At 41.9% G+C, this 20,828-nt stretch overlaps 1 protein-coding gene across 4 annotated transcripts in view; it reads left to right on the forward strand.

Annotated features, from left to right (window-relative positions):
* The window catches only part of NRK (Nik related kinase), a 1,461,188-nt gene that overhangs the window by 597,208 nt on the left and 843,152 nt on the right, over nt 1-20,828 (forward strand). For all 4 annotated transcript variants that reach the window (XM_069612728.1, XM_069612727.1, XM_069612725.1 and 1 more), the window contains one exon: nt 3,368-3,498. In XM_069612728.1, the coding sequence (XP_069468829.1) occupies nt 3,368-3,498 (131 nt within the window). The remainder of the gene's footprint in view (nt 1-3,367; nt 3,499-20,828) is intronic.

Raw genomic sequence — 20,828 nt, forward strand, 5'->3', positions numbered from 1 at the left:
AATCCAAACAATTTTAACCTAAGTAGAACTGCCTCCTAGAAATCGTGTCATCTGTCATTTTTAAAGCTGCACAACTGTCACCTGTCAATTCTGCAGCTGCAAGCTGTCACCTGTCATTTTGAGTTTACTTTAAATCCGAAAAACTACCTTTATTTAATCGTCCGTATCTCTGGAACCGTTTGGGCTAGGAACAAAATTTAGGCTTTCCAACGAACCTAGAACCGACTTCCTACTCCTTATACTTTTTCCGCAATCACGATTTACGCACTCGCGAAATTTACCGTGATTTGCGATTTTGGCTCAATTTCTCCACTTGTCAAAATAGCAGCTCCATTCTTTTTTTTGTTAAAATCCGTTTGCAACTTGGTAACAACTCATACAGCATTGCTAAAGTGAGCCTGAACTAATACCAACACGCATCTCCCACTCGCCCTGAATCTCTAGAGGGAATAAAATCAGTTGGCACATTTTCCCATTCATTGACATCACATTTAAAAGCATTTTGGGCCTGTGTTTCAAGCTCCTACCTGTTTCCTCTAAGCTTGCTGGGGGGGAACTGAATTTCGGATTGCATTTGATTGCATTCCTGAGAACTGTGTGCTCCTCTTTCCATCTCCTTCCATTTCTTACATTGCATAGGGGAGGGGGGGTGAATTGCCAGAGAAAAAGTGATTATTTTATCTTTTGCTAAAATCATATCAAGTATTTCTGTACTGCATTTTATTCCTCCTTGAATTTCCTTGAAACCATAAAGCATTTTCAGCTGCCTCATCCTCTATACTACTCCTAAGTAATCAAGTGTACCACTGTAACATTACCCATTGTGGATCCACATCATATGTCTCTGTGTACTATCAGATATTAATATATTATAAAAGTGTGATAGATATATATATTGTTGAATTGTCCAAATAAACCTTTTAATTTGCAAAACAAACCTACTTCTTGGCTCAGTGGGGTCAGGGAGATTCTAAGAGGGGGTGTTATACAAGGGTTGTCATCCAGAGTACTGAACTGGATATAAAAATACATCAATAAGGGTTTTCCTCAGCATCCCAGACTAGGCATTGACTTAGCTGTAGTGTTGATTGAATATCGCTTACACTATGATGGAAGAGAAATTAGAGATAGAAGTGGTAGGAAGAAAGACAGGAGGGAAGGGTAGCGTTGGTGTGGAAGAAGAAGAGAAGTCAATAGTGAGGTGAAGAGAGGCCACCTTGGAGGAGAAAAATTGAGATGTGCCTTTTATATTAAATCACTTAGATCTCCTAAATGCCCTCTTTTGACGAAATTTGGGGAAGCAATAAAGACAGGCGAATGCGGGTGTGGTTATATGGTAGAGCAAACATTCAAGCAAATTGAATGGACTCCACATTGATCTGAGAATTCTTACAAGTAAATAAAGACAGCAGGAAAATAATGATATATTAATGATTGGATTGCCAATTATGAACATCTGGATACATTGAAGAGTTGTTGTGATGGCATAGCCACGAATCATAAACGATTAAAACCAAAAAAGTATCTAATCTTGACTCCATCCCCACACGTACGTCGCTTTCTTTTGCTCCTTCTTATAAACAGATTGCCACTATTGGCTAATTTGGGACCAGAATTGAAGTTGATTGAAGAAGGAAGATACTATTGTATTTGTAAATTTAAGACAGTAAAAGAGACTGAAAATCACGTAATGACTCAATGTGTAAAAATTAGCAACTTTTATATGAAATATTTGGGGAAGTTTGTATATCGATATGATTGTATTAAGAATATGGTCATTTGGCAATATTGCCTTAATAGTGAGAATAAAGCACTCTGGTTAGCATTGTATTGGGTGTGGCTTGAGATCAAAGGGCATTTGGAATTATGAGCTATATTTTGCACATTTTAAGTATTTTATTGATTGGATGCTACAATTGAATTTTAATGGTACTTGATAAAAGCATTTAATAACGGTTAGTGATGGTGCTACCTGGTTATTTTCTATGTTTTATTATTTTATGTTATTAATGCCTGTTAATTTATTTGTGTTAAGTTGATGGCAACTAAAACACATTAAGAATACAAAATACATTTAAAAAAATAATGAATAAAACATTGTTAGGATGAGGCATGGGCAAATTATCCTTGTCAAAAACCATAGAGGCAGAGGTCATGTCTTTCAATTCGCCAGTCACTTTGTGGAAATTCTGCCTACTTAAATCTTCTATATGCAGTTTACAATATTTTTGCCCAATCACGTGGCAGGAATATTTATATGCATTCTGATTTGTTAGGGTGCTTATCATTTCAGCCTATCAGAGTATGTGGAAGATTCCAGACTCAAGATTGATCAAAATGTTTGCAGGCCAGCCCTTCCTCCAACTTTCTCCGGATGGGCAGATTCTTCTCAGAGATGGGGGTGAAGGCTTCCTCCTGGTATTCCAAACAATGGACGTGGGTGATGCCAATTCTGCCATGTGCTTTTGCGGTACTATCAGTGGCCTATTCACCCATTCCTACTTGAGATGATTGACTTCTGCAATTTTAGAAAATGGCATAAAATCTGTCTGGAAGTGATCAAAGGGGGTTCACATCTAGATGCCTGAACTGTCAGTAAAACAATCATACATACATGGGTCATGTGAATCAGCTGTTCGGATAGTGCACTTCTCATGAGTGATGAATACTCTGTATCCTAGTTATGAGCTACAAAAAGTAAATAAATGGTCAATGCCCTAACAAGGGATCTCCTTCTCAGTATCCACACCCTGCCATTCACTGATAATGGCTTGAAGAAGTCTACAAGGTTAACTTTTCCCCAAGGATTAAAGTGGAGAGGGGTCACTTTTTTGGTCTTAGTACTTTGAAGACAGAAAGAATATTTGTAGCAATACCCTATATTACATCTATCTTGGATGGAGCTCTCTAGCGACATAGCCATCTATTTATAATAAATCCCGCAGCATCGAGGTTAGAAAGACCTGTGGCTTTTTAGTTCTTCGTTAAAACGGTATTATTTTTTTACCTTATTTTATATCGGACTGCACAATACTGAGTGCATGTAAAGAACCGTATTAATTTGAGATAACACTAGGAGCATCGTTCAGCGGTGCAATGTGTTTTCATCTGTGGGACTACATTAGAATTCATCGCTCGCATCCTTTCTCTTTCCTTTCAATGTTTCTGCTCCCATCAAAAAGTAAACAGCAGAACTATTTTCCCATTAGTTTGGCACTACATTTCAGTGTAAGTTCAGGGCGAATTAAACTCAAAATGAATGCATCACCCGTCTTTTATTTTCCACATTGAATGCAAAGACTTTGAAAAATGTTGCCTTGCGCTTGCAGGCTGTGGTTCATTGCCTCCTACATGCTTTCTTTCCTAGTTGATTTTGGAGTGAGTGCTCAACTGGATCGCACCATCGGCAGAAGGAACACTTTCATCGGGACGCCATATTGGATGGCGCCGGAGGTCATCGCGTGTGATGAGAATCCAGACTCCACGTATGATTACAGAGTGAGTGTCCAAGGATAGGCTATACAAAAATATTCAAATGTGATTCTGTTGTTGGACTGCAAAATATGAATACTTGTTTTTTTTTTAATTTGTGTTATTTCGTTAAACAATGAACCTTCTATACAATGTATACACATAATTAAAAAAATAATCATAATAATTATATATATCATCTTCATACAAAAAAACATTAAATTGTTTCATAAAATACGAATTCTTATGTCCACGCATCTAACTATTCAAGTCAATTAATTCGTATGATTGTGATCTAATACATGGTAAAATATCCTATTCAGTTTATTGACCTTTGTGAAGAGAGGGTTTTTTTTTTTCTTTTTTCGTTGCCTGTGGAACAAAATATCATAGCAAAGTAGAAATACAGGAAAGGAACATATAACTGTGATCAACGACCATGCCTTCACTGTAGCCAACATGTTTTGTTTTCATTCAGAAATACCCTACAGCTATAACACAAACAATTCTAGCCATGATGGGCAGTTCATTCACATCCCCTGACCCCCAACTATGTTAAAGATTTAAAGACTTTGTAGAGGAAAAACAAATAAGTACCCGTAAAAACTGATTATTTGCGACCATTATGGGTAATTAACATAAGCATGTATGACTATTACAAGTTATTACAGTGTGTTTCTCTGTACGTATGTGAATGCAATGTAATGTACTATAAAGTGTTCTTGTAAAGCACGCTTTTACCATTTTGGCAGCCTCAAGCTGCAGAGTTCTGCAAAAAAAGAGGGGAGCGCAGCATGAACGTCATTTAGGGGCTACCAGGGGTTGTAACTGCGACTCCTGAGGTCTCCCTTGCTAAGCCTGTGGTCTCCCTCACTACCACTAAAAAAAAATGTAAACATATATTTTATTTAGTTTGCTTTTTTTTTACATTGAGACTCGTGGGCTGTGGCCAGCAGCACATGGATCTTTGTTTCTGGCTATATAGGTAAGAGAGCTCAGTGGGTTGAGCACTGGATGCTGCAATGTGTGTGTGATCTGCAGGATGCAGGTTTGAATCCCAGCAAGGTCAACTCAGCCTTTCATTCTGCTGAGGTTGATAATTGAGTACCAACACAGGTTGGGTGGTATTGTATGTATATTTGTTCTATATGAAGCGCTTAACCGTAAGTGCTACATAATAACACATCATTATTGTTTGGCCATGGATGTCTACTTGCATTCACAGTGATTTGGTAATATGGGTACAGCTATTAACGATACATATGGTGATCCATTCTTGTTTGAAATGTATATCACTTTACAGTGATATCGTTACCATATTTTTCGTAGTGTACTCAGAAACAATGCTATGTGATGCCACTTCCTGTTTTGCCGTCAGGTGAAAGGTTGTGTTCCATCACTTCCCGTGATGTCACTTCGGGGTGGGGTAAAATGGCATCACTTCCTGTGATTTCATCAGAAGTCAAGGGTCGTGTGATGTCACTTCCGTTTCCCCTGGAATTCTGGTTTAATGACGTTCCTTGATCGCAGGTTAGAGGGGTAGATGGAGGGGCAGATGCTAAACCAGTTTTTTTTATCAGTCTTGTGTAAGTCTAGGAGACTCATTTTGTCCTAACCCTGATTAACCCAATTTCAACATCATTCGGGATTTGTCAAACATTTCAAACTTTTAAAAGATTCTGGTATTTGAGTTCAGGCAGCAGAATGCACCTGTATATATATACATATATATATATATATATATAAGGAACCTGCGTCCAGGGCTCTTCAGCAGTACACACCTACAGAGAGGGAGATAGGTGATGTCTGATTCTGTTTGAGAGCTGAAGCATTTGAATATAGGCAGGGATTTTATATATTTATTTTAGTGGTGACTTCAGGCAGTGTGGAACACAATATCATTGTATTCTTTATTGTTACAAACATCTTTGAAAAGGAATTACCTGTGCTTCCTGGAAGGGAGCATGCTGGGCAAGCCTTTAGGGTTTTTGATTTTGTTAGCAAAAGATGTTATTTTGTCTGTAGAGCCCATCAACAATATTGCATATTGTGTGATGGAACAGATAGATTATGTGCTCATACACATCCTGGTTAAGCGCAATGACTGACACGTGTGTGTATTATTATTATTTATTAGGATACTTTGAGGGAAGCCTAAACATTGTTTGGGGCATAATGGGCAAAAGTTGATTGCTCGGTATAACTGATCAGTCAGGCATCCACATTTGTGGCACAGTGTTTGAGTATGTAATGTAACACAAGATGTCATGTGCATGGACAGAGGAGGATGTTGTCTTGATTGCATGCATGCTAACACACGATTTTGTTTAGCTCAGTAGCTGACACAAGAACTTGAATTTCTGTTCAGTTTACTAACACATTTTAAGGTAAGGAACAGTGTGTTTGGGCATTGCTGGGAAACATTGTTTGCCGGGTCTTGCTGATCAGTCAGGCAGTGGTATTAGTAGCAGGGTGATTGGGTGTGTGTGTGGCAACCTTTCACCTGTTTGGATGAAGAATGATTTTTCACGGGGGCATACTGAATTGGAAACGCGTTCACAAATGACATGTGTTTCCAGCAATTGATCCCCATTCCATGATACACTTGTTTTGGCACACCAGATCCTATGTCATTTCACCACTCCAACACCAACAGCTGTAAATAGCTGCGTTAACCCGCTGGAATTTAACAATTATTCTTGCCAATTCAATGCATGGACAATGTCCCCTGTGTGCTAAAGCCCTTTGAGAAAGGCACACAGAATGTGAGCCATAGCTCTGCGTCACTTAGCCAGGTAGTTCCACTGATATACTTGTTGGAAATTACTCTGTTCAAAAAGGCAACTGGACATGAAAGCATGGGACAATTTGCACCAGATGCAGGGAACCATCATGTAGGGGTTGCAACTCTCATGCACACCACAATGGAACTCACTTGTCTTGGGAGGATAGTTTAGGAGCAAGGTGCTCATCTTGAAAGCAAGACAACGCGGAGCAACACAGGTCCGAACCCAAGTCCGCGCTTAGAAACCTCTGGTTATTAAGCACGTTATAAATAACCAATTACAATTACTTCTTCATTCTTCATTCTTGAATATGTCTCTAACTGGATATATAACATGTAGCAATAGTAGGCCCAGTGCTGCACAAAGATGGATGCACATTTGAGTGACATTTGCCAGCTTGGAAAGGATGATAGCCTGCTGCAGTGTTGGTTCTCCAAGTGGCCAGCTGTGTGGCCAGCATATTTTGTCACTGACATCCTATGCAGTCCCTCAACTAGTGTGACATCAGAATGTGTTTTCAGTGCTGCTGGTGCTTTTGTCTCTGACAACTCTCTAAATGTAATGTTGAACAACTAACATTCATCACAAAGAAGGGCTGTCATATACTTGAATACTATGGAAAGATCCCAATGCTTTTAGAAACACAACAACAGTTTCCTCAAATTCAACAGCCTATCATAGTCGAGTCAAAGGATGTAATTGGGAAGCAGGTGAGCCAAGACAGCTTGGTCAGCCACCTTATAATAATTTCAGGCCCTCGAAGATTATGCCAAGTGCAGGGTATTCTTCCTGCCCTCTACGTACCTTCAGAGGTGCACCTGGACATCCTTTGGAGCCCTTCTTGGGCTCTGTGCGTCCTCCACCTGAGGCCTGTCCTACGGGCAGCACTGCCTCTCCTCCACCAGCTTCTCATCTTCATTGTTCCTGCATGCTTTACTCCTCTAAGACTTGTGATATGAAGAATAAATGTGAACCACCCACTGCCTCCTGCTCCTTAGTTTCCTTACGAGTTTTATTTGTCTGTACGCCACATAGCTCTTTGTTGGTTACACATTAGTTTGAAACCCTTTAGACCAACTCTGTTTGGTTGTGTTTGGATGAGCGGGCATTAGTCAGTGTACACTACGGTACCGTGAAGGTCGCATGTAGTTAATTAGCCCCGACGGCCTACGGATACATGAAGACATTCATGTTCCAACAGCATTTAGAATTTCCATCCACCTGCTACAAGGAGCCATTATCACGAACGGCGCCTACTTGGAATGTAGAAAGACGGGCCTCAATTATTGTAGTCCAATCTTTGGACGCTCTCTATTTTCAATCATCTGCCCAGTGTGGTTCATCCATTTAGAGTGTTAAATAAGGGGTTAGAAGATTTCCTCTACATCAATCAGTTCCTTTGACACCTTAGTTTATCCACGCATTTAAAAAGGTGACAATAAAGAAAGCACCTGTCGGAGACAGTGCCGAGTGTCTCTAGAGAAAAAGAACAACTAGACCATACTAGAAATCCGTTTTTTTTCAAAATACGTAGTATTAGACTCATTTACCTTATTTTCTTTATGAGATACTGAGGGTAAAACACTGCTCTGATCAAGAAAGCTCTTAAAATTGTACAGAACATTTTTGCATTAAGAGGAGCACTTATAATATGTTTTGTCAAGCCTCAACTAACCCAATGTGATGGATGTATGTACATAGAGACTGATGTGGTATGTAGATGTTTGTGTTTTTAAGTATGTGTTAAGAAAATGATGTAATGACAAAAAATGGAAGTGATTATTTTGTGAATAAAAATATGTTTTATATGAGTTGGTCTAAAGGGTTTCAAACTAATGTGTAACCAACAAAGAGCTATGTGGCGTATCGACAAATAAAAGCTGTAAGGAAACTAAGGAGCAGGAGGTAGTGGGTGGTTCAAATTTCTCTTCATATCAGAAGTACCTTATAACAAAAATTTGAGGTACGACCTTTGTTATATACATGTCCTCTAACACTCCTGCACTCTCCCCTTTCCTTTTTTCCTCCCCACCCTCTCACCTGCATGCTCATCTTTGTCCCTTCTCCCCTCCTCCTCTGAGTGCCACCTCCAGCATCATCACTAGCATCCCCATCATCCAAGCCACATCATCATCTCAAGGGCTACCACCAGCCTCAGCATCATCATTAGCATCCCCATCATCCAAGCCACATCATCATCTCAAGGGCTACCACCAGCCTCAGCATCATCACTAGCATTCCCATCATCCAAGCCACATCATCATCTCAAGGGCTACCACCAGCCTCAGCATCATCACTAGCATCCCCATCATCCAAGCCACATCATCATCTCAAGGGCTACCACCAGCCTCGGCATCATCACTAGCATCCCCATCATCCAAGCCACATCATCATCTCAAGGGCTACCACCAGCCTCAGCATCATCACTAGCATCCCCATCATCCAAGCCACATCATCATCTCAAGGGCTACCACCAGCCTCAGCATCATCACTAGCATCCCCATCATCCAAACCACATCATCATCTCAAGGGCTACCACCAGCCTCAGCATCATCACTAGCATCCCCATCATCCAAGCCACATCATCATCTCAAGGGCTACCACCAGCCTCAGCATCAACCCCGGCAGCAGACTTTGTTGCAAGAGTAGGAGGCAGATTGTCTGTGTGCCGTACCAGATACATTATACTATGGAACTGTGCCTCCCTCTCTTCAAATTCAAGGTAGGAGGACTCCAGTTCCACATCAACCTGTGCCTCAGCCTAAAGATCGATGTACTCATTCATGGCCAGCTTTGCCTCATCGGTCTCCCACCCTGCCATTTTCTGCAAATAAAAGCAAAAACACTGCAAAAGGTTTCCCTAACAAAAATGCTCCTTAATAAAACAGGTGGCTTACCAAAACAAGCTGGCATCCCAAATCAAAGTGGCCTCACAAAACAAGATAGCTACTTCAACTAAGAAAAATAAATTTCCCCACAAAATTAATCAAGGTTTCAACACAACACACAATGGACAACAGTCAAACCTCCTCCCTGGAAGAAAAAGAAACTGCTGCCTACTATCCCAGCAAAGTCACCGGTTCCTCGAGTTCCTCCGACTGAGTAGTGCAAATCAGTCCTGTCTTCATACAAAATTAAGCAACAAAGGAAACAGGAAATTTGAGTTTTCTTAAATAAGTGTCCGAACTAAATTTCCTCTTAAAACCTTACCAGAAACCTTACAAGAGTTACCAAATCCCACGTGATCTCACAATCATAACGGAGCTTGGATTCACGCATCTGCTCCCATGCAGGCACCCAAATCCAGCAGCTGATCCCCCAGGGATTCGTGGCTGGGTTTTGCAAGAAACACCCAGCAGTATTATGATTCTACGTGTCTTGCAGTGGTGGCACTTGGGCATGGGTTTATCCATAGGGAAGAACTGTTATAGCTAACAGTATTTTATGTCTCATAGACCCCTGCATTTACATGTGCCACGGGCAGAGCAGAACCAAAGCCATAAGTCCGGCAGTGACACGAAGAAAGATTTGACATAGAAGGATTGGTCGACACAAACACATCAGCCCAAAAGGTCTTGCAGCCATCACCTTGGTCCCTGTCTGGGGTGCAGGTAAGGACAGTGACACATAAAATGTCACCAATAAAGGCAAGGTTTTGGCGTCTGAGAACCAGAACAACAATCACGTGGCTTCTAGTGGCCAGGTTAGTTCCCTTTACATGTAGTGGACAGATCGCCACTGGCAAAGCTTCAATCACATGGGTAGGTCGAGTGGAATTGTACACGTCTTACATGGTAGTGTAGAGCCATGCTGCAAAGGCAGAAGAATAATCTGATGAGGAGTTCATTGCTATTAATGTCTCTTACTGACTTTACTCTATCAGAGACCTATTGTGTGAAACCCTATACAATCCCTGGCGTTTGTGAGCTCTGGGCCATAATTTAGACATGACGTCTCGCTCGTAATTCCCTGTCTTGTCTACACAGTTGTCTAGAAATTAAACCTGAGTCTAAGAAATTTTATATTTGAAGGGTTTCTGAAGAGAGAACCTAAGATCTATTGGCTGCCAGCTTTGGGAAAGCGGGAGATCCGCTAGTTTGATGAACAGAAGCTGGTATGTAATAGATCAAAAGATATTGGGAGCCATGCAGTGATCTCTGAGCGGCTTCACAGAGGTTCACATTGTGGAGGTGTTGCTAGAAAAGATCAATCTGCAATGTAGGTAGGGTCCATACCTGTAGTTTATAACTGCTAGTACATTGAAGGGTGAGCCATTGATTTGGGTAGAGAGAGTTGGTTTTAGTGAGTCTTGAGAAGTCCTGTTGTTGAATTTCAAGATTAGGCTAAACTGGTTGATGTCGTTTATGCCATCACGTTGAAATCAAAGTTGCTGTAGTATTGTTGTCCATATGGATGCGTGTTCGTGTTGCTCCATTTCGTGATGATTACACCATGGTTGGGGGTTGGGGGTTGGTGTTGATCGCAGATTGGTGTTGATCTCATGTCCGATTGGAGAATTTGGAGTGACTGACCTAAATCTGATCTTGTGTGTGTTCTTGATTGTTGTGTGCAGGTGTATTTGTCCAAACTCACCTAAATAGGTTATTTTACCATTGTGTTCTTATTGGTGCATTGGTGATCTGGTTGTGTCAAGTTTAGGATTTATGTGCACAAGCAACCAGTGTGGTTTCACTCTGTTGTCTTGAGGTGTCCTGCTTGGTATTGGTATGCTTACACAGCCGGTGTGGTACCAGTCTACCAGCTTGCAGAGTCCAGCTGTTTGGAATGTCTGTGCTCGACTGATGGTGTAGCTTCGGCCTTCGATCTTGTGAAGTTATTTTTGGAGTTTACAGGTGAAGCCAACCTGCATGGTTTCGGTCTACAGTCCTGAGAAACCCGTTATCCTTATGGGAGTCAGTGCTAACCGGTTGTTGGTGCTTTAACAAATAGCCATGTTTTTAGTGCTTTTCTGGGGGTGATGGGCTCTTATTCCAGAGCAATCGTACTCCTTTATGCCTGACGGGACAGCTCATGATTTAAGTGCTCACTTCTCTCTTTGCATGTTGAAATCCCACGGCCAAGTTTAGCCTTTAACCCTTACCAGATTAATAAACTGAGTACCATTAATTGCAGCAATAATAAGACCTGTTTTTACAGTGCTTAGAATGTGGAGAAATGCAGAATGAAGCACCATATAAGAAGATCAAATATTATTATTACTTCTAGTAGTCTCCTGGACATGCTGATGCCAGAAATGAGAACGATGTGCCTGCTTGACATTTCGGGTAGAAGCCTGGGACTGTTGGGGGGCTGCAATGCTGGCTGGAAGAGATCTGATGGGCGAGGAGTGTATTCATGGTGTCCTGATGGATTCAGGACCCCTGTCAGGAAAGGTGTGGTGGGCAACGCATTGTATTCCTCGCTTGCCTGGCCGCCATTGGAGTGTTCACAGAGCGAGACTGAGGTGATCAGTTGATATTCTTGGAGTCCTAGTTGGAGGCTGAGGGTGTAGTCTAATCTGGAGAGGTCTGTCGTGTTGACAGCCAGGGTTCTGTGTTGGAAAGTCTACTGTGGTGGGTGGACTTGGGTTGAAGACATCAGCTACTTACCATGGCTTGAATATGTGGTTGAAGCTTGAGGGAATTTTCTATGAGGAAAAATAGGTCCCGACTCATGGAATTTTTAGCACGGGGCAAAGTGACTTAGCACTGCCAACACACACGCTGATTCACAGGGCATTGCATTTTTGCAGTGCAAAGCCACTTTGCACTGCAAAAGTACTCTTTGCACTGTGAATTAGCCCGCCCATTTGGCGCGGTGCAAAGAGCACCATTTCATGCCAAGCTTGGGTTGTGTGGTGGATTGATTTGGTGTTTATTGAGCTCGTGTCAGTGGATGTCATTTATGAGTGTGCACCTGGGGGGAGGGCGTTGGGGGAAATGCCTGAGTCTGATCGGTTAGGGATTGTGGTCAATTGAGCATGTCCTAATTGGATTTTCCTTCAGACTCACCAAAGCGCAGGATAAGTGGTTAAAATACAGCCTTTTGCAGCTTTGAGTACGTTTTGCAATCATTTTGGACCACATAGTTAAAATTGCAAGTGTAACATATTTTTGGGCGAAATAGTTTTAAGCCGCAGCGTCAGTCATTTAATGTTTCAATCCAGACAGTTAACATGATGGAAAGCCGAAGCGTTTGGCCGACTCGTTCTTAGATACAAACCTTTGATTACTTGGAGTATACCATTCACAGTTTGCCAAAGCGAAAAGAGCCCCACACAATCGGCATTTGGGATCCCCCGTCTAGTCCAGGCATCCGCCGCTGTTTTATCGTTTCCTACACAGCTGTGCTCTCGCTGCTCCGCCGGGTCTCCATTTTCTGTTGCCATGACCCGCACTGTGCTGTGTCAGCACTCTGAAGCCCTTCCGTTCGCAGCTGCCGCAGATTGGAGCATAATCAAGATACAGTAGGGAGCTCCAGATGAGAAGCCCAACACTGTGACCTGTGAGTCGCTGGACGTGCCCCAGGCCTTCTGTGCCTCTTTCACCGACTCCAAATGAATGCTGGGAAATCAAGCATCACTGCCCGCTAGCGTGCAACCAAACAGGTGGCATTAATGATGCTCTAATGCCAAAGGAGCCATTATAGAAGCACAATGACCTGTGTAAGTAATATCACTATCATCATTTCTCGGACCTTATCATACATAGTTCACGAGCTGCGCAGAGCACTCAAGTTTCCTCTGCCAATGCCTGTGTAGGCCATATATACGGTCCTGTTTTATCTTCCTTTGACTTCTGGGACTTGTTGTTTTTCTTTAGCATTTTAAATTTAGGAAAACTTCACGTGCAAGAATTCCCCAAAAACAGGAATGGGTGGCAAAGGGAAAACTGAAGTGTTCAGGCTGTGCCATCATTCTGGAAAGATCGCCGGCTTCTACAGGACGGCTGCTCAACTCGAGGACTCCAGGGCCACAAACATACAGAATTTACAGGATATCCTTCATTAATATTCATGAGATCAAGGCACGCACAATGAGTATCGGGACGACAGCTCATGGGCGAAGTACTCGCCTTGGAATCAAGACAACACGGAGTACCACAGGTTCGATTCCCCGGGTTCGTGCTTAGAAACCTCTGGGTATTAAGCGTGTTATAAATAACCTATCATATCATTCTAAATACATGCAGATTTATCTCATGTATATAAATGAGGGTTTCCCTGAAAACTCAACATGTTTAGTGCCCTCACATAAATGAGGGTTTTCCTAAAAACTCAACCTGCTTACGGCACTTGATGACTGGGATTCATCCCCATTGTACTCCAGGCTTTGGCCTTGCTGCTCAAAACCCCTTTTCCTCCAAAAACTATCAATGCCACCTGTAGCTTCCTCTCTGTCACAAACACATTACTGAACTGAACACAATGCCCAGCACCGTTGGCCGCATCAGTGAATGAGCACTCAGCCACTAATAGACTCTTGGTTCTGCTAAATGAGGTCTCCACATGTGGAAGTCAAAAGCCGTTGCACCACGGAAGGCTTCACCTTCGACCATAACTGCTCACAATGTGCTCCCTCACTGTATTGTCCCATTTTAAAAATCCAACAAGTCACACATCAGCGTAAGCATCCTCCCAGCCCCCGGACTCCTACTAAAGTGCACATTCCCCTGCCCATCTGTTCACCCCCCACTAAATGTCAATTACTTCACTCTGACCTTCTCTAAAAAAAATCTCCTTTCCAAATCCTACAGCAGTCAAAAAAGCTATAGGAAATCCGGAAAACAGAGACTAAATGGAGGAATTCTGCCATCTTCCCCCACTATGGATGTGATCTTCTATACAACCTGACACAGATCCAGGGCTCCATGCAAAATACACCCCCGGCACAGACTGCTATTCATAGTCATGCCGCCATCACCCTTTTGCTTATCCATGGTAGCCATGAGCATCTGTACTGGTAGCGTACTGTGGAAAGTGGATTTTGCAAATCACGTAATAGGATAATCCCCATGAAACATTCTTTACTTCCGGAAAATGTGAAGCTTACCAAACACCCAGAACTATTGCTACTTAGTGATCATGGGCGTATGGGCTGGGAGGTTAGTATGAATAACCCTTGACTTACTCCTGGAGAGGACTATTTGATTAAAAAAGAAGTGCTTTGAGTAACTCTTGACTTATCGAAGTCGAGTAACTTCCTTGTGAATCAAATAACACCTCCAGGGATAAGTCAAGAGTTACTCAGAGTAGCTTCATTGTGAATCTGCCATATAGTCCTTTGGTCTTTTTCATCCATAGGGTCAAACCATAAATACTCATGCAGCACCCTGGCCATGTGCCTGGGCTTTGATAGGACAGTCCTGCAGTACTTCTCCTCCGACCAGTCCGACAGAGACCAACTCATTGAGATCGGCCCTAGAGGAATCCAGCACCACCGAGTAACGTGCAAAGTCTCACACGGTTCCATTCTGTCCCCTGTCACCTTCAACCTCAGCATGGAACCTCTGTGGGAAGTTGATACATGAAAATGCAGCTGACCTTCACCTTTCTCTAAACATTCATTGCATCCATGTCAAGCACCTACCCGAAACTCACCCCGGCAAAGGCGGAAATCATTCTTCTAGGAGACCCTGCCGAGTGTGTCCACGTCTAAAATCGGGGACATGAAGGGCGATGGATTCCTAATACACAAAGGAGGGTGTGTTCCTGGTGGGCGCTAGTACAAGTTCAGGCAGCGGGTTAGTCAGGTAATACAATCAATCTATAAGTATAGCAACCGTAAAGAAAAAAAATGTTTAAACTTGTTGATGAGTCTTTAATTGTTTATGAAGCAATGCAATTTATTTTTTAGATATATGGACAAATGCTTGAAGTGAAAAAGAGTCAAATAATACAATACGGTTTTTACATGAACTTAACAAATATTACATATTACAAAAAACAGAAAGTGCAATACAAGTATTTTTGAAATTACACCCACAACTTATGCATAAAATGAAAACAGAAGAATAAGATTTTCTAGCACATTGTTAAATATTTCAAAAAACAAAAAGTGCAATTCATGTATTTTTGAAATTACAGACACAATTTATACATAAAATGAAAAGAGAAGAATAAGATTTTCTAGCACATTGGACAATAAGAGATAAAAAGTAGTAGGGCAACACGTTTGTCTTGAAAGCAAGACAACGCATAACAACACAGGTTCCAATCCCGGGCTTGCGCTTAGAAACTGGTCCCCGGTATTAAGCGAATTATAAAAGAACAATTCTAATTATAATTTTAATTATAGAACAAGAATCAATTCTTAAATAGATCAACTTTGATATAGGTCTTATATTCCTTGAATCATGTTCTAGAGTTGCGGTCCTCGAGGATGACATTAGATATGTTGAAAACAACACAACAAATTCATGGTTTTAGATGGGAGTCTGTTAGGGCAGGGCGACCTCTTGTAGGGACATGTAGAAACAAGGTCTATGTTAAAAAGCGCGTTGGCGCTTCTTAATCCAGGACCTTCCCCAGAACCAACATCTTTATTTGGTAGGACCCCGCGTGTATGAAAACACAGGGGGAAGAAAAAGGTATAACTCAGTGAAAGTGGCTGAAACATCTATTTAATCTATAGAGATATTTCAAGGTTAACCAAATATTAGCTAAAAGAGACTCACAGGTTTGAGGCCAGTGCCACTAATCCTAGGGGTATATTTCGAGGAATCATGTATACCTACAAAGACTCCAGTTTTGCCAGTGTGTGTTTAGCAAATTTCTGATACTGTGAAAATCAGGATTGATAATGGAAAGGAAAATAGACACTTTAGTGGAGTAGGAGGTAGAGTAGAATAATTGGGCTCGATAAATATATTCTGCCATAAACCAATCCCAAAAAGGTTTCCTTCCTTGCCGTCAGTAGTTTGGTTGTTTAGATAGTTCAAAAGGCCAGACTTCAGTAGTTTGGTTGTTTAGATAGTTCAAAAGGCCAGACACAAGAATGTTGGAACGCAGAAAGCAACAATACTTGTTCATGTGTATTGAAATTTAAAAATGAAGCACAGAAAACAGTGGATCTTTTTGGCATGATGACATCATCACACCATGCAAGCTGGTATGTGATGACATCATCAGGTTCATTAATGCGTGGTGGAAAATCACACTCACTGATGATGGTTTGTGAGCAGTAACGAATGCCTAATATAGGCATATAGAAAGCTAAGTTCTTGTTCATCTGTATATGAGTTTAAATTTGAAATGAAGCGCAGAGAATTGCGGGTCTTATTGGCACGTCAACATCATCACTTCCCACGGTGGGTGGTAAACAATGGCGTCATCGAGCCAATTCCTAGGTGAAGAACCACTGATGTAGGTTTATGACCAGTGTGGACTGTTTCTACTGGCAACATTTATGTGCTGGAACAAGAATTAGCTCCCAGTATAATGAATATATTGGAAGGCATATATTCAATCCACATTTACATGGCAAGATATTGAAGATAATAATTGGGAAACGTAAGTAAAGGACAGCAATATTCAGCTATGATTAATGTTTATATCACAGGAGGACATTTTGCATATAAACCTGAAAGATGTGTTGGTGTACGGTGGATCCAGCTTCTTTGTCTAGTAATGCTTGTAGTGCATCATTAGTGCTGTTGCTCACAGTGTGGAGGACCCACCATAGCATGTTATTCTCTGAGTGACCGTGTTGCATGTGGTGTTGGACTAATGGGGCATGGAGTTTTCTGCATCGTATTCTTGAACGCTGTTCAGAGATTCTTGTGCAGACCAGTCTTAATGTTTGGCCAACAAATCTCTTGGGGAAGAGTCATTCAATGCAGTAGACAACGTTATTGTTGTTACAACTTGTCATTTCCTTAAGGTGCCACAGTGTGTTGCATATCTGGACGTGTTGGATCTTTTAAGTGCATTTGCCTGTTTTACATTTCAAACAGGGGTAATGCCCACCAGCGGACCCAGATTCTAAATGGTCCGTTGGGGATATATTCTTGAATAATTGGAGTGAAACAATAGATCCCAAAGATTTGGGGCAAAGCATGGGAGATCCCCATCTGGGAGTCTTAATCTGATTAACGGTCAGTATTTTTTAATTATGTTTTTAATATTGACCATATGGGGACAGTAGGTGGTGACACATGTTAACCTATCTGTGATTTCTTTTATTCGATTGAGAGTAGTCAAAACTTCTCTCGGTGTGTATCTAGCCATTTTTCTCACATGGCTCATAAGTCTTTTGGGATATCCTCTTTGTTTGAATTTTGTATCCAAGATGTGGGCCTGAGTGTAATAACCTGCATAGGGATCCAGTGTAAATTCTCTCAGATGTCTTAATGACAGTGCACTCCAATTCAGTATGCACATCACTAAGAAGAACCAAGCAGCATGGTACTAGCTTGCACTACACAACACATTTGAGTTCAGAGCAGTTGTCCAAGCCCTCGTCATATGCCACCTCGAGGGTGCCAACACTGCTCACTGGATTCCCAGGTGCCACCAGGGTTCCTCTGAAAGATGTCCAGCATTCTGCAGTATACCTCATCAAAGATAAAACATGACGATATCACCCCGACTTCAAAGAGCTGCATTGGCTACCACTTTGAGCATGCATCATTGTTCACAACAGCCTTAATCCCCTGCAATGCCTACAGACCTAGCTTTGAGAAGCAACGGGGCGCTATTCAGAGCAATACAACAATACAGACACATAACAGAGCGCTTTTGACAGGTAACAACAGATCAGATATACAGTGTGGGGATGGGATACAGAGGTGCACAGAGGACGGGTACAGCTGTACCTGGTGACGGAGAGGGGAGGGGCAGGAGGCATCTAATGAGTCGGGTAGCGCAAGGGGCGATGTGATGGCTAGGTGTTGAGGCAGATAGATTCCTTGAAGAGGTGGGTCTTGAGTTATTTTCTGAATTGTAATAGAGTGGGGGCAAGTATGATGTTGATGGGGAGGATGTTCCATAGTCTTGGGAGTAGGCCTGATTGACTAAGGAACAAAGGAATGATTGACTAAACAATGCCTATCCATTGATATTGGCAATTTAATGAATAATGACGATGTGCTAACTGGTAGGTTAATTGAAGACAGATAGTAACAGGGACAACTAATGACATAATGGAAGTGAACTGATTACATAGTGCAAATGTCAACTACAGAGGTAATCGGAGGCCATTTAGAGAGCAACAAATAACGTGGTAGGAGAGCGAATAGGAAAATGTGGGGAAAACCAAAATAAAATGTCGAAAAGACAAATAATGCATGTTGATTAGGTAACTAAGAGTAACATTGGAATATGCTTCAGTTCAAGTTTACTTAATTACATTGTGGCTACCCGAGTTTAATACATCAGAGTTACAAGTTACATAAATACACTAGAGTTACAGCTACATAAAACTATCAGAACATCAGTGATGAATTACTTCATATGTGAAACAAATGTCAAACTAACAGCTTAGATGCAAATGTATGGTTTCAAGTCAAACCAGATCCAACCAAAATGTAATGGTTCCAACGTATTGGCCATAATATGAGGAGTGCCTGCATATTAGCACATTAAATCCATTGTGTGAAAATGAAAAATAAAGCACCTCTCGTTTATTGATTTAAAATAATGTAAACTATTGACCTCTGCAAATTACCCATGTTTTAATACATTGGACAGTCTACTGTGTTAATGGAAATGGAAATCTTCATCTCACTCCTTTGCCCGCGGGCATGCCCCCACCCTTTCCCGACCCTCTATAACCCAGAACAAATCAAGTCTTAAAATATGAATAACTTACTGTATATGTTCACATAGTCAATATTCTGCATTGTTTAATCCTGTGCTCATAATTTTAAACTTACTCTTTTGAGGGGTAAACAAATATCTGGGGACTATCATAGCATACAGGGAAGGTCTTACGGTTGCCATGTCATGCTGACTACCAACTTATCAGTGTGCAACAGTGTGCGGAGTTGGAAGCTCTACCGTGGCAATGCCATTAACTTGCTCAAGACTCACTGTTTTCACTCACCAGGTACAACTAGAAATGTATGTAAGGATATTTAATACGAGGCGCAATCACACCCTCATTTAAAAAAAAACATATATTTTATTTTATTGTTTGCTTGTTAGGCACTTATACAACAAGAAAATACTGTTTCAAAGTGCTCCCATGGCATACGGGATGGAGGAGGAGTGGGAAAAACATTAAAATACATTAAAAAAACAATATATAACAGCAGTCGGGGAAGAGGTAAACAGGACGAACCTACTATAGCTAGGGAATATTCAGAATGTGCAAGTGCAGAAAGGAAGAAGGCAGGGGAATTTTGCTGTGGAGACAGAGCTCACAGGTGAACCACAGATGAAGTGCTAGAAATGTTGAGTGCTACACGGCCTGGAGCCGGGAGGGGTGAAATCGCGATCCACCAGGGCGGAGGGTGTAAGTGCAAGTGCAGATAGACAGGAGCTTAGCCGATTGGGTGCAGGAGGTCAGGGCCCTGAGGATGCATAAGGGCCTAAAACACCAATCGCAGCAACTGTGGGATTAGCAGGGGAGAGAAAAGGGAAGGAGGAGGTAAAGAGGAGAGTCTTAAGGAGCTCTGGGAATTTAAGAAGATCCTGCTCAAGGCACAGAGGGAAGGGGAGGCTGTTTTATAGGAGGGACCCAGCTGAGGAAAGCAAACAACCAACTGCCCTCTGTTTAGCAAAACCCTCTACACACAGAGAGTTGGAGCCAGAGGAGCGTAGTGGTCTAGATGTGGAGTATTTAGTAAGATAAAATTGAAGATAGGGTGGTCCCCGGGCACAGACGGCCTTGTGGATGATGCAGAGGGATTTGGATTTAATCCATGCAGCAGCCGGGAGCCAGTGAAGACTTTTTAGTGCAGGAGGGATGAGGTCCCTGGGCTTAAGGACAGGGATACAGCTTGCTGCCCTATTCTAGATTAGCTGGAGGTGTCGCAGAGTGGAAGATGGTATATTCAGGAGGAGGCTATTGCAATAGTCAAGCCTAGAGAGAACCAGGGCTTGAGTCACAATGAGCCTCTGGGGAAAGTTAGAAAAGGGAGAATTCCTTTGACAATGAAGAGCTGAAAGTAGGACATCTTGGCAATGTCCTGAGTTTCAGGGAGTGTGGGATGTATTGACCCACTCCCCTATGCTATGCAGCATCACCTTGCCAGTTGTGGGGAAATAAACAGCAACAATGGCGGCAAAACACTTGTGCGTGCCAAAAACCTACAAAAACCCACAAAAACCGTGTGCTTCAGCACACAAAAAGAGGGATGCACAACCTGCCACCCATGGTGCACGTGCAGTGGAATGGAGCACACCCTGCAGAAATGTGCCAGTGGGTCCCACGGCCAGCTAGCAGAGTGCAGAGAGAAAAGCGGCACTTTGCAAATGAAACCCAAACATGTGCCTACAATTGTCATTTGCTTTGTTGCACAAAAACTCCAAAATGTCTATAACACAACCCTTCCAACATTCACAGTATTGCCTGGTGCTAAAATCCACGTATCAAATGAAACATTGTGAAACATACAAAATCTGAAAACT

This window comes from Ambystoma mexicanum, chromosome 5p (genome assembly GCF_040938575.1).
Source record: "Ambystoma mexicanum isolate Mex_15411 chromosome 5p, UKY_AmexF1_1, whole genome shotgun sequence".
NCBI classification, from domain to species: Eukaryota; Metazoa; Chordata; class Amphibia; order Caudata; family Ambystomatidae; genus Ambystoma; species Ambystoma mexicanum.